Raw genomic sequence first — 14,535 nt, forward strand, 5'->3', positions numbered from 1 at the left:
TTGAAACAAAATGGAAGAGTTTAAACAATTCTGCAACAAGTGGTGAAAGCCTCCTCCACAGTGTAGTAATTGAAATAATCAATTATCACAAACGTTCATTTTAAGTATTGTTGTCAAAGGTGGCACAACTCACAATTAGGTTCAGGGGGAGAAATACTTTTTACATGAGGACAGATAAATAAATAAAATCATCATTTAAAAACGGCATTTTATATATTGTTGGATTGTGTCAGTGCGGTATTTTATTGGTTTGAAAGTGAATGAGAAAAAAGTCAACAATTCATATTTTCGCAAATATCTCCATTTATCCCAAGTTGTGTATTATTATTATTATTATTATTATTATTATTATTATTATTATTATTGTTATTATTATTATTATTGCGATCAGAGACAAACATGCTGGTCTTTATTGTTTTCCTAAAAAGTCATGGTTTTACTGATCGAATCCACCAAAATTCATTTGTAGATAAATATTTTTATTGAGGTTATCAAATTGTATAGCTAAACTTTGTTAGCAGCAAAAATACTTTTTTTTTTTTTTTTTTTAATCTGCAAGTTTACTGGTAACACTTACATGTGGAGAAAGAAGATTTACTTGTACTGTGTCAAATGTAATTAGTCCGGAGCTGTCTATCCTACGTTTGTATTGCTGCGGTCACGTCGTCATTAGACGTGCAGGACAAGAGGGACCCGTTTCCTGCCTGACATTGCCCTCATGTGGAATATTTGAGTCATTGCCAGTAAAATTTACAACATACTGTAAAATCTCGTTATAACCCGGGGACGTCTAACTCATTTTTAGCTCAGGGGGTACGTGTAGGAAAATCTATTCTCAACTGAGCCGGATTGGTAAAATATAGGTACATAAGTATAGGTGTAGTTTTGAAATGCACTCCAGCCTGGTCCCAATTCCTAGCGAATTTCAGGAGTCAAAAGTATGTATAGTAGAACTCTTCTACATCAAAATCATGTTTGCAGTCAGATTTTTTTCATATCAGGGGACTTTTCACTATAGGAAATCTGTCTCAGAAGTTAAAAACAAAACCATCCAACAGTGAAAAAAAGAAAAAAACAAAACAAAGAAATGACCAAATCTACAATATTCATTCATTTTCATAATTACATAAATTTCTTGCATAATGTCTTTCACTTTGCTTCATCCATCTTTCATCTTTATTACTTTTATCCTGTCTTCCAGTGTTAAGCATGGTTCAAACTTGAGGTGTTCACAAGCTCCACAGGTCAAAATGACGTTATTTTGGCAACCACGCCCCTCCGCATGGACCAGATTTTCAGCAAAGCATACCTTCTGGAATTTCTTTATGAGCGGAAAACATGGCTGACGAACTATTGCTTATGGAAGTTTGGGTGTACAAACATGATTGGGCTGAAAGGAGTACCGTGACCTAAATACCATAAACAACTCTTGCTGAGGATCACGTTGGAGAGCGATGAGGAGTCTGTTACAAAACGCTTAAAATCATTTAGATCGTTTGAATCTACTAAGATTATTGACCTCTGTTCTAAATAGTGTTGTTTGTACTATATTTACTGCCACCTATTGTATGGGAGAATATCGTCTGACAATCTGCACCAAGTATAAAGTGCTGCATAACGCGTGGCGGTGCGTCAAGCATAAGCATAAACCAAGCAACACTTTTGCTGCAGGCTTGGTTTCACCGTAGTAGGTTTCAGTGCAAGGCAAATGCAAATGCAAAAAAATCGGATTTCGCGTTGTATGGCAGAGTAAGAAAGAGGCTCAATGTATGGATTTTTTTTTACACGGGGATATTTGTGTTTTTGCACATGCAGGTTTCATTGTAGATGAGTTTTGCTTTATATATATATATATATATATATATATATATATATATATATATATATATATATATATATATATATATATATATATATATATATATATATATATATACATATATATATATACTAAGTAAAATACATGCCAAAAGGTATAACAATTTTGCTTAAATTCCATCAAGTGAATGGACATTTTCTATGATTTTTCTTCCAATTTGTTCACAAAATACATATTTTCTAATGAATAGATGATATAATCAAAAAAAAAAATGAAACCCTAATAGCCAGTGGAAAGAAAATCACAGAATCAGATTATGTGGTTTGACAACATCTTTTTAAGGGGTACAGTGAAGTGAAAAGAAAATTATGTAAGATCAAATGGTGGTGTAGTGTCTGTGTTTGGGCATTAAGTGGCACCTACGTAAAACATACGTGACCGAAGAGTTTGAAAACCCTCGAAGAAGTCATGACGTCATGTCAAATATGGAACATAACATGGACCAAAGATGAATGTGCTGAGCACGACAAAACTAAATGCTGATGCTACCTAAAGCTAGTAAAATACTCTACTTTCTGACACTAAAGCAATCAGAATTGGACATCCCTGGTTCCATAGGTTTCAAACTGCAGTCGTTGACAGTTGGTATCATGTATGTTTTCAAATGTTCTACCTTAAACACACATCATTAAAATGATTAGGATGACCTTTGTAGATTATACAGGCTGTGCGGTGATTCTTATCATTTTGTAAGACCAGTGAGACAACTGGCCTCAACGTTTAAGTTTCGCCTTACTAAATTTCCACTCTGTAAGTGCCTACACTAGTCTTGGTTTATGAATTTGATTTAGAATGTAAGAATTTACTGTTTGATATGGTGTAGTGAAGTCCCTCAAAGCGCTGATATTTGAGTTGGACAGAGTTGCTAATTCGCCACTTCTGCATCCTTTTTGGCTCTGGTATTATTGCAGTAGGTTACTTATTTTAAAGGATATTTATTCCATTTTTTTGGTGTGCAAAAGATACTTTTGCTTTGAAACAGTTTAAAAAACAAATCTAAATCAAAATTTTCTTTCAGCCTTAAAATCTCACAAATAAATATCTCCCTGCAAAGCTAAACTAAGCTAAGCTAAATTAAGCTAAACTAATCCATCTATCTATCTATCTATCTATCTATCTATCTATCTATCTATCTATCTATCTATCTATCTATCTATCTATCTATCTATCTATCTATCTATCTATCTATCCATCCATCCATCCATCCATCCATCCATCCATCCATCCATCCATCCATCCATCCATCCATCCATCCATCCATCCATCTATCTATCTATCTATCTATCTATCTATCTATCTATCTATCTATCTATCTATCTATCTATCTAATCATAGATCTGCTCGTAAACCAAGGCAAATGATCAGCAAGTAATGAACAAGTAATGAACACTGATACTGTAACCTTGAATTCACCTCAAAATACAAGTATTAAACAAAAAAGTTCACCCCTTGACAAATATAATTTTAAATAGTCATCACAAGTGTTGAATGCATCTTTTTCGATTTTTGTCAACGTCTGGTTTCTAAGCAGTAAAACGTGGTTTTTCATATATCCTCTAGATGGCAATGCTCGCTTTTGTTTAAACGACGTACAACTACTACACACATGATACACTTTCTTTCCTGTAAGTGAGTGTAGTGTGTAAGTAAAAAGACTACATACTTGATACATTGATACTCTTTCTTGCCTAGAGTGTCAGGTCAGGGTGTGGTAATATGCAACCAATAATATCACATGAGTCTATTACCACTATTAACTTCTCTAAATTACCAAGACATATCGTATTTTTGCCATGCAACAAATTCTATTCTGCATTGCACATAAATTGTTTCCCTTTTCTATATTAAATTAAGAAGATAGACCAATCGGACCAAAACATTTTTGTTTATACATATTAAATACTTTTTTTTAATCTTATTGAGAAAACGCATCTTCTTAAAATGGGACATTTTGCTTATTTTGAGCCTAAATTGCCTTGCAAACAGGATTAAAGCCAATCAAACATTCTATGATTATTTTTGAGAGTTCAATTGTTACGAATGGCTTTTAAACGTTTAAAGGTCACTTGTCGGAAAAGTTTAAAATCAGCCGTTTCAGAATGAAAGGTGTGAAGAGGAGCCCAGATTTGAACCTACAACTTCGGCACTTACAATAAATTACATACAATATGTGACGAATATCAAACCCCCGCATCAGATTTTTACAGATCGTTTGTTAAGCGTCTAATTCAAGTGACTTAATCCATGTATTATTAACAATGCATTTCCATTTCTTTTGTATGCATAAAGTATGCCCTTAACTCGGTTGATTGTTAACACATTAAAATTTATTTTTAATTATGTGAATACATTACTTTGTGGGAAGCAGCGTTGCGTACGTTGTATTTGAATTGCGCAGTGAATAAAGTTCCCTTGACCTTGTTTAAATATGAAAGCAAACATTGAGTGCTGGCATCCATTATCAAGTAGAAGGGACACAGACAAAAGAACCACCAAATGGGAAGATTGAGATTTAGAATCATTTAATTAAGGTCAAATGTTAATTTACAAATGGAAAGACGTACCATTTCCAAGAATATACAAGACAAAAATAATTTTAACATAACTGTTCTTGTGCAATTTATCATCTTTGGGGCAGGTTTGAAGGCTATGAATGACACACGGAATGCAGTTTCCTATTAAGTCTTCTGTCAGAAATATTCCATCGATGGAACTTCCAAGAGGTGCCATGAAGCCCGATAAAAATGTGCACAAGCAGAAAGAGTTTTCTTCTCATATTTGATGAGGCAGGGTTTGTGAACAGGACCACTCCATGTTACTTAAGAATGTTTTATTTTCTTTTGTTTTTTTTTCAGCATTTTAACAACAATACGGACACCACAGAATACATAGTTTAACAAACAACAAAGCACACCACCACCTTGGCTGCTGCTGCCGGAGAATAAGGGGCGGGGTTAAGCTGCAGGTTGTTGCCAGTTCAGCATGGGCCATTCCTCTTTTCCAGAGCTTTCCCATCATTTAATTAGAACAGTCTGGAACCATCAGGTTGTCCTTTTTTTGACCATTGCAGCAAAGCAGGATGAGAATGAAAGGAAATGACGTTTGTTGAGTTTCAGTTAGAACTTAAGGATCTGTAGCTATTCCCAATTGAAAAGTGTCAAGAGTATTTGGAGCAAAAAGCAGCAACTCATTTCTATCACTCTGCTTGGCATTAAGTCTTGGGATTTAAGAATTTTTTCCATCCATTCAAACAAACACTACTCACTTAGGTATTCTGCAGAAATACACCTAAATCTTGACCATCTAGTCTGGAGTAGTTTCACCTTTTTTCTGTACAACGAATATCTTTGAACCATATTTTTTTTTCTTGAAAAAAAAGAAGGCTTCTTCAATTCCAGCCATTTTTTCCCCTAATTGCTTTGATTAAAAGCACAACTTAAATATTGTACACCCGTGTCTTAAAAGAAAACTGTATGCATTTGTGTTGTGTGTGTGTGTGTGTACTCCAAATTGTTTAAACTCTAACTTTGTAAACATACACAACTGTAATTACGTGTGCTTGAACTGCATCTTGAACAACAACAAAAAGGTTTTCCATCAAGTTATGAGCGGAGTCCACTGGGATGTTGAAAAGGAGCCAGGTCACACGGTTAGAGTCTTGGGAGGTCCAGAATATGCTAATATGTCCAGCTCCAATTTGAGCTAATGTTTCTCAGCAGGGCTAATGTGGGCAACTCACATGTGTCTGGATGTCCGCTGAATAACAGTCCATCAGTAGATGACACCCAGTTAATCCGCGTAGAGAAGGAGACAGTTAGGTGGAGGAACGTCCCATCTCCCCCATGTCATTGTTGGAAGGTGGACGGCAATAGACAGTGAGCACTGCTCACGTACTTCATTCAAACCAAGTCAACTTCCATAATCTTTTGAAAAGTTTGGTGCCAACAACCTGCTCCACAGAATTGCTGAGCGGGGAAACAAAATGACAAGGACAATGAAATCCACGGTGGTGGCTGTTGCATGGTGCGCTCTTTACAAGTAGACACGCCGCAGGTCGCCGGGAGAGGTGATGGTGTTGCACTGAGGGCACAGCTTCTTGTTCCCCTGTGGACAAGAGGTCAGATTAGTCTTAGGTGTTAATATGACCAGCATTGGCAAAAAATAAATTGTTGGCAGGCAGATTGGGCAGGGCTCTGCTACTGTCCTCCCACATTTTCACAACTAATAACACTTCACACTAGCATAAGAACATACAAAATGTATTCATGACCAGAAGTGACCCTTTACAGGTAAATTGCAAGACATACATGTTCAGTGGCCACTAAACTAGGTATACCTCTGAAGTGCTAAGTACAAGACAGCTTGGTCATTAATTGTGTGCTAAATTTTGCACAGGGCCCACATAAACTGCTTGAAGTGCATCAAAAATAAAAAAGCTTGAAGTGCATCAAAGTGCCTGAAATAAAGGCAATCCTTATTTAAACTTGAAACATTTGTGAACCGTGTGATACGTGTGATGGTCTGCGACTCACATGATACTGGTCTGCTATTGGTCGGTGTCACTGTCAAAATGGCATCATGCTACGGACTAGATGCCCTTTGAGTGCTTAAAATAACTATTGTCCATTTTACTGCTTAATTCAAACTTGAATGCGTGAGCCATGGGTCCCAAGATTGCTAGTGATGTTAAAGAGAGATGTAAGAAAATGATTTATATGGAAACGAAGCTGGAGATATTAAAAAAAAAAGAAGAAGACTAAGGTAGCCTAGCCTAGGCTAGATTACACACACACTAGGGAATATGGCCATAACATGCTCGTCAGATAAAGGTAAATAAATCCTTTCTATAGTTTTAAATTATGTTTTATGTTTTTTGTGTACATGTATATTATATATAGGTAGCACTTTCTATTTTGATGCCATTTTTTGATATTGATATACAATTTTGAAGTTTTCACCTGGGGTTTTACATGCATTAGCGAATTAACATAGGTTTGGATTTCTCACGATACGGCGAATTCGCGTTACGATTCCAACTGCGAAATGGATAAATCTCGAAACCTGGGGCCCACTGTAATAATGTAATGCAACAAAAGCTGTCAGTAAATCACCAAAAGACAATAGAACGTGGAGGAAGAAATTGTTGTTGCTGCAGGTACAACGAGACAGGTGGTATATGGGATTACTGCACATTCTGAACAAAAGTAGGCTTCAAATTTTCAAATGAAATTTGTGGCTTCAATGCACTTAGTTTTCATGAACATTTGCTAGCTGGACTGCCCCGTGAGAGGGGAAAAAGATTTTCTTTTTTCCAATTTGAAATTGTGATATGCTTGTCAAGATGACAGTAGAGATTATAATAGGGAAGTATGCATTTTGCTTTGATCTCTTTTTTTTTAAGGGTTTATTTGCTTTAATCGCTCTTTTTTTAAGGGTTTAGTGTGTGCATGTGTGGGTGTGGGAGGACAATGTACACCAGCCATGTTGTGCTCCAGCTGCTTTGCTTATTAAAGTTGCGATGGGCTGGGCAGGTGTTAACGTGATTCTGCAGCATTTACTTTGATCCACTTGGCCCGCCCATTTTTACAGCTGTCTCCAGGCTATGAATTTAATGTTCCATTCATTACTTGACCAGTGGCGGTAGCATGCACGGTCAAACACAAAACGTACAGGTACTGTATGAGGCAGATGGAAACAACAGGCCTCATTTAAGTTCTTACTCACATCCTCTAAATCTCTCTATGAAAATAAAATGAGAGGAAATTAAGTAGGCATGCTGTGGCTTTTAAACAACAATCATAAACTTCATGTGAAGTTGTATAAACTTTGGCAGCTAGAGAGTTTCCATGATAGTATGTTGCATCGTATTATGTTTTAATCATTTGAGCTTTTCGGCCTTTCTTGTCACCTATACTAAGCGCAGTGGTAGAGTACCAAAAGTGGGGGCAAGACACACAGAACAGTTGAAAGTTTAACGATCATTTCCACGTCACATCACTGGCAAAACCTTAAAAGACTATGAAATAGCATGCGGAGTGCCTCAAGGTTCAATTTTAGGGCCTCCATTGTTTAATTCAGGGGTGCCAACCTCCTGCAGTCTACTAAAGAGCTCCTCTTTTGCAGTTGTATCAGGATTCCTGCAATTATTACTGTTAAGTTACGAGTTTGAGGGTGGATGTCAGTTGACCGTCACAGCTCACAGCAGCTTGTGTTAGCTGAGCTAGTTACGGCATTATTTTCCTTAAGAGAAGCCAGCAGACTGAACAAACATCCGACTCCATCTTTGTTCACACAAAGGAATATTACGAAAATGGAGAGGGTCATGTAAAAGTTACCATGCCTCCATCTGATTCAATTAAGAGTGACAAGTTAGAGCACGAAAAGGTATTCCATTTGACTCGATTATTAATTGGAGTTTTTTGGCATATACACACACACCCTTAAACTTAGTGAAACACGGATGCTGCGCAAGTTTGGGTATTATTGTTATAATGAACTCCAGCTCCTCCGTGAGGAAAGGAAAAACAACTGCTTTGAGCACATTCAATGTTACACAATGGAAAATCTGAAACACACTTAACGCGCAAAAAATATATATAATTTACGGATATGAACAAGAAATATGAAGAGTTTACAAAAGATGCATTCTGTTTTGCTATCGTTTTTACATTGTTCCCAAAGTGTTGTTGCATCTTATAAATGATAACATAAAAAATACCAGAATTTGACCCCAAAATTAAGGGTGTGTCTTACACACAGTTGTGTCTTATATTTGGCGAATAATGGCAGATTTTAAAATGAACGTTTGCACCCCCCCCCAAAAAAAAAAAGTTGCAGCTAACAGGAGCTGTAGCCATTTTGTTAAACTATTCACTATGAGGAAAGATTAAGCTTTAGGTGAAAAATGAGCTTGGCCCAAACACTACACATTGGAAAATTTGAATTATTTTACATGACGAATTGTGCAAAAATCTCATCTCATGGATTAAATCTCATGAGATATCTTTTCTTGTGGCATTTGTGTCTCATCCCCTCCCGATGGATAATATCTTTTGAGCGTGGCCACCAGCATACCAGGTGAGTAAAGGGAAAACATGTTTTGGAGGGACAAGTTTTCAGGTGCATATATTTGTGTGTATTTTATTCTCAAGAGCCTACTGTACTTAATTAAAATGATTTTGTTTTACTTTATTTGTTATCCTGTGATCCTGTGGGTGTCAATTTGGGCCTTTGATCTTGAACCATCAAAAACAAAGGTTAGAAAACACACACTAGGAAGCTAAAAATGATTACGTATTGTCAAAACATAGAGCTTCGAAACGGCTTCTAAATGCTTGCGAATAGGAGATAGAGTTTTTATACTCGGGACCTGTACAACCATGGACACCCACAAGTTATGGTACTTACTTTCAGGCTTAAGTCAAGCTTGTTCGCTCTGCTAGCTGTCATTGGCTCTGGCTGTAGAGTGTGTTGTCAGGTATGCAGCATAATGTCTAGTAATCATCGTTTTAGTTTAACCGCTTTAACACCGGGACAGGAAGTGTCCTTTTTACATACAAAATATGACGAAACGTCAAAATATGTCTTGATTGATTGACAAGTTGAGTGCTGCATGTAGTACATACCAGAGTTCTGAGCCAGCATTCTTCACAGTGGACATGCCAGCACTGTATGGAGGTGAGCGGCATCGTATAGGAGTCCTGCAGAAACAGAGACAAGAAGGTTGACTCTACACCCATGGTAGACAATCATGAAAGGCATCTCGGAAAACAAAAAACAGACCAGCACTGGACGACAAAGACCATCCCTGACCAATTAGGTGCATCACACCACTGACCATGACGCGACAGTACCGCCACAGAACCACTGAGCAAGGCAGCATGGAGGGGAGGTGTTTGAGCAGCGATCTGCAGGTCGTTTATGCACACACACGCACAAACAATATCAGGCAGGCAACAAGCAGCAACGAGGGGGAAGCAGGCTAAGGGAGATGAGGGAGACAGCCATGAATGAATCCAATTTTATTGGTGCCTGTTTGTTTTCCTCTCAGAAAGGACGAAGAAATGAGTAAGGAGGTGGTCAAGGGCGGGCGGGAGTGCCTTACCCTCCGTAGAGGCTGTGGGAGGAGCCTCTTTATGCTGCTGCTGTAGCCACCAATCACAAGGCCCCTGTACAGGTAGTACAAGCCAAGGGGGAGGGACTTAGGCTGCCTCTCTCTGACCTCACTGGCCAAAGGGCGGGGCCCTGGCCATGCCCCTAGTCTCTTGATTTCCACACCTGACTGGATAGCGGGCTTTCTCTGCGGGAGGGAGGGATGGGGGTGTTGGGTGAGGAGAGGGGGCGAAAGATGGCAGCATAGAGGTGGCTCGTCGTGACTGCACTCGCGTACACGAACAGTGCAGTGTGGATAGAAAACACCAGTCTCATACAGATGAGCACAGATGAGTTTACCAGTGAGAGCAAGTTGGTGAGGAAACAGCAAATAGAATACTTAAAAGGACACACATCCTCTATTCCTACTGAAGATTTCATAGATGAAAGTTACATTCCATTTTATGTTACTGGAAATGACTTATTGTCGGAGCACAAAGTACATCGCTCAGTGAACTCTGCATTGCTGGATTGGAATGGATTTAATGGATCATGTCTACTATATCTCTGCTAATGCAACATCACAGATTCTGAAAAGATTTAACAAACACTTTATGAAGTATAATTACGTGCTTAAAATATAAGCTTTACCTTGCTAATATTGTATCATGAATTTTAATTATTTAACTGAACATAAACATGACAAGGAGGCTACTTAGGGGATGCGGCATTCTAATCTATGGCGTTATATTTGTGCCACAATTACGAGCGCGCGAAAAAAAATTTGAGCGGAGAAAATCAAACTGAGCGAGCGAAAACAGATTTTCAGCGCAAGAAAAAAACTATTGAGTGTGTAATGATAAGAGTTTGAGCGCGCGCCGATGGAGTTTCAACACAGAAAAAGAAATTGCTCGCTCAAAATTCCTTTTTGCTCGCTCGGGATAGCCCTCTCTCACTCAACATCTCGCTCTCGCTACTCCTCCCTCCCTCGCTCAACATCGCGTTTGCTCAACATCGAGCTCTCGAGTTGTCCTCTGCGCTCGCTCAGTTCTGCTCACGCGTGACGTTTGTGCCACAAAACCAACCAATCAGAGCTTGTAGAAGCACTTTTGAGAGCGAGATGTTGAGCGCGAGAATGTTATTGCGAGCGAGCAAAAAGGAATTTTGAGCGAGAAACTTCTTTTCAAGAACTTTTTTTCTGCGCTCAAAATCTGTTTTCGCTCGCTCAGTTTTATTTTCAACGCTCAAAATTTTTTCCGCGCGCTCGTAATTGTGGCACAAATATAACGCCATACTAATCGAAAACGATTTGATACAAATCTTGGTACATGAGGTGTGTTATGCCTAAAGCAAACTTTGAAGCAGGATTATGATTCGATTCAAAATGATACTGCTTAGTTTGAGGGGGTTATTGCAATGAGTTACTTCTCATTTGACATACAGTACAGATTAATGAATTTATCAGTACTGTAAATGTGGCATTGCTTTCAGACATGTCTCCAATAAATTTGACCAAGATGAATGGCTACATATTATATATGTATTCTGAAGTGGAAAAATGCAGCTCGATACAATGGGCTAAATCCTGTTTTCCAAATTCCAAACGCCCTGAGCTGCTGTGCAAAATTGACAACTGAAAACTGCTTTATTTCTAAAAATGGCTTTCAATGCACTGTGACCATTATTTTACAACTAATGTTTTAAAGACTACAAAAATAACATATTACAGTGAAACTTGGAAGCTTCCAAAAACATCAGGGGGAAGATACTTGTACTTTCTGACAAAGTTTTTTTTTTTTTTTGCCACTCTCTTACCTAGACATTTTCTACTATGGTGAAACCCAAAGCCTTCCCCAACTTCCAATTAAAACAAATGGAAATGTAATTAATAAGTTTCACCTAGGCTTGTGTGATAAATTGATTTTTCATATTCATTTGAATTTTTAGTTAAGGATGATTTAAATAAAAAAAACATTCTAATCAATATTTTCCTTCCCTGTTTGTTTTGGTGCATTTGGATCTCAGGAGCTTCTGCATTTCTCTTGATTACGGCTAGCACTAAATCACGACAGCTAATTAAAGCGAAGTGTTCGTTCCTAAAAAAAAAAAAAAAAAAAGAAAGTTGTATCATCAGTGGCTTGGGTGTGTAGCAACAAACGCGGAGAGTAACGCTACACTGCAACCTTTGTTTAACGCCCGTAGCAAAAAAAGGTGCACGACAAATTTATTTTGACAACGAAAACGGGCACAGGGACGATTGTGTAACTTGTCAAGCTTTGCAAAGGGAACAAGACTGCATCATGCCGCAAGCAGTTTTCCAAGGGGGAGCTCGTCACACAAGGATGCATGTGTGATGAAGGAGCATGATGGAGAGCAATCATGGAAGCAGCTGCGTTGCACATCGGTAAAGATAAAGAACACACACAGTACGTGTTGTTCCATGCAGCATAATCATGCCTCAAGCCTAATCCTAACCCAAAAAGAGTATTTTAAAAACAAAAAAAGTGATGGGAAGGGGAAGGGCGGGTGTTGCTCGAGACACACACCTCAGGTCTTGCATTGAAAAAAATGCCTTTTTCATTGCATAGCTAGTTGGCAACGAAATTGACAGCATCTGAGGCAAATAGTTTTTTGTAACCTTTGATACAAGTTGCAATGTGTATCAACAAAGTTGAAAAGGTTTTACGTTTTCACTTGCTCAATCTCATACAATGTTCCACTATGTATACATTTGTTTTGCACTTTTCAGAGAGTTAATGGGCTAGCTAATATAAAAGCAAAACTTGTTTTGAATTTTCGTCATTTTGACTTCTTAAAAAAACAAGAAAAAAAATTGAAATCGAATTTTTGGGAAAAAAAAAGATTGTATTTTTAGGCAAAATCGCCAAGCCCTAGTTTCAACCTCAGAACAGAATATTAAAGAAAACATACGCAAGCACAAGTGGGACATGCAAGCTCGACAGGTCAAGACTGAAGGCCAGTCTCAAACCCTCAAGTTTGGAACAGCTCAAGCTGATTTGCTCACATCCCTTCCATGCTGCCTCAGAAGAAACATATCAAATAAAAATAAATGAGAACTCAGTGGACCCCACTGGAAGCGCACCACTTCCCAGGGCTTCCTGTTAAGAGACTGAAGCATAATGTGTGAACCAAACTGATAATAGTTCAAAAATGTTTTGCTTGTGAACCTAGCCTCTACTGTACTTGTTTGACGATTCTGCTATTACGATTGTGTTAAAGTTACCACAAAAGCCATTTGGTATATCATATTTTTTTTAACTTTGATTTTTAATGAACACTGGTATATTAGAAAAGTTTTAAGCATAAAAAAATTAAAATAAAAGGGATTAAAGACTTCTGAAAATATATTTTTCAACATAGTCCCCATCAAGGGCTGAACACTTTTTCCAATGCTGAAGCACTTTTATCCCAGTGTAGAAGAAGTCTGTTGTTTGGGACATGCATCAACGCTTCTTATACACAGTGTTTAAAATCGTTCATACAGAGCTCGTACTTATGAGTTACCATTAGACTTTTAACATCTAATGATGTGTTATGTGTGTCTAAGTTCAGGTGCATACTAAGAGACTGTGACAAGTTATAAGGGGACCCAAGGCATGCGTCCACAACACAGCGTGTGATCAATTTTTGCCTGTGCCACCAAGCAACGTTCAAAATAAAAATGATAGAAAAAAAGAGGGCTGTGTTAAGGGGTATAGTGAGAAAACATTCATTAACCAATGAACATAAGTCAAGGCTGTTAACTAGTGCTGTCAAAATTATCAGTAATTTGAATTATATCGATACTAACATACCATAACCAAAAACAATAATAATTTGTCATTGTGATGAAAGTACGGTGTGTGGGCCCACATGGTCCTCTGCCTGCACTGTAAGCTTCACAGCCAACTTGGCAGACAGCCTTAGGTAGTCCACATTTTACTGCTACGTAGGGCTGGGTGACGATTCAATATCAATAAGTATCGCTATAGACATGTGCTAGATAGCCGTTAGTAGCCATCCATATCTACCCTTTCCTACTGGAGAAAATCAAGTTTCCATGGAGAGATCAACTCGGCTCTACTCTACCCTACTCAATTTTTCTGGTACCCTTTCTAGTTTCAAAAGAGGCAGTCCCGTTACAAAACGTGATTCAAATATGCGACACGGAAAACTAGACAGGAAAAACAGCCACCATTAGGAAAAAGAATGATAAGGCTTTTACTTCCACAACTTTCTTTTGATGAACTTGGAGGTTTTTTTTGTCTTGTTGTTGTTGCAGGACAGAAACAATCCAATCCAAGAACAATAATCCTTTCGCACGTGCCACTGTTTTTTGTTATCGTCTGAAGCACGTGCACTACCGTTGCTGGTAACGTGATGCCACTAGAAAGGTAAGGAGGGGCTCCCGGAGAGCAGTGGTGGCGGCGAAGACGCAATGACCTTCGATGTAGAGGAGAGTGGCACGGTGAGTAGGGAACTGTCGGTGAAGACAGGCCTTAACAGGAATGGGTCGAGATTTGCTTTTGTTTTCAGCTTGTTGGGCCAGAAGAGAACTGAGTTAC

The 14,535-nt window shown here is 38.2% G+C and overlaps 1 protein-coding gene across 4 annotated transcripts in view; it reads right to left on the reverse strand.

The window, feature by feature from the left end:
- Window positions 1-4,694: 4,694 nt before the first annotated feature.
- rnf220a (ring finger protein 220a) overlaps window positions 4,695-14,535 on the reverse strand; it is a 157,323-nt gene continuing 147,482 nt past the window's right edge. For 3 of the 4 annotated variants that reach the window (XM_088430018.1, XM_088430017.1, XM_088430019.1), the window contains 2 exons: window positions 9,505-9,579; window positions 4,695-5,983 (listed from right to left, as the gene is read on the reverse strand). In XM_088430018.1, coding sequence (XP_088286144.1) covers window positions 5,912-5,983; window positions 9,505-9,579 — 147 coding nt within the window. In that variant the 3' untranslated portion in view covers window positions 4,695-5,911. Of the gene's footprint in view, window positions 5,984-9,504; window positions 9,580-9,983; window positions 10,179-14,535 lie in introns of all 4 variants that reach the window. The other variant, XM_088430015.1, reaches the window with a different exon arrangement.

The sequence above is a fragment of the Hippichthys cyanospilos genome, chromosome 12 (genome assembly GCF_059441005.1).
Source record: "Hippichthys cyanospilos isolate Australia breed blue-spotted pipefish chromosome 12, RoL_Hcya_1.0, whole genome shotgun sequence".
In the NCBI taxonomy this organism is placed as follows: domain Eukaryota; kingdom Metazoa; phylum Chordata; class Actinopteri; order Syngnathiformes; family Syngnathidae; genus Hippichthys; species Hippichthys cyanospilos.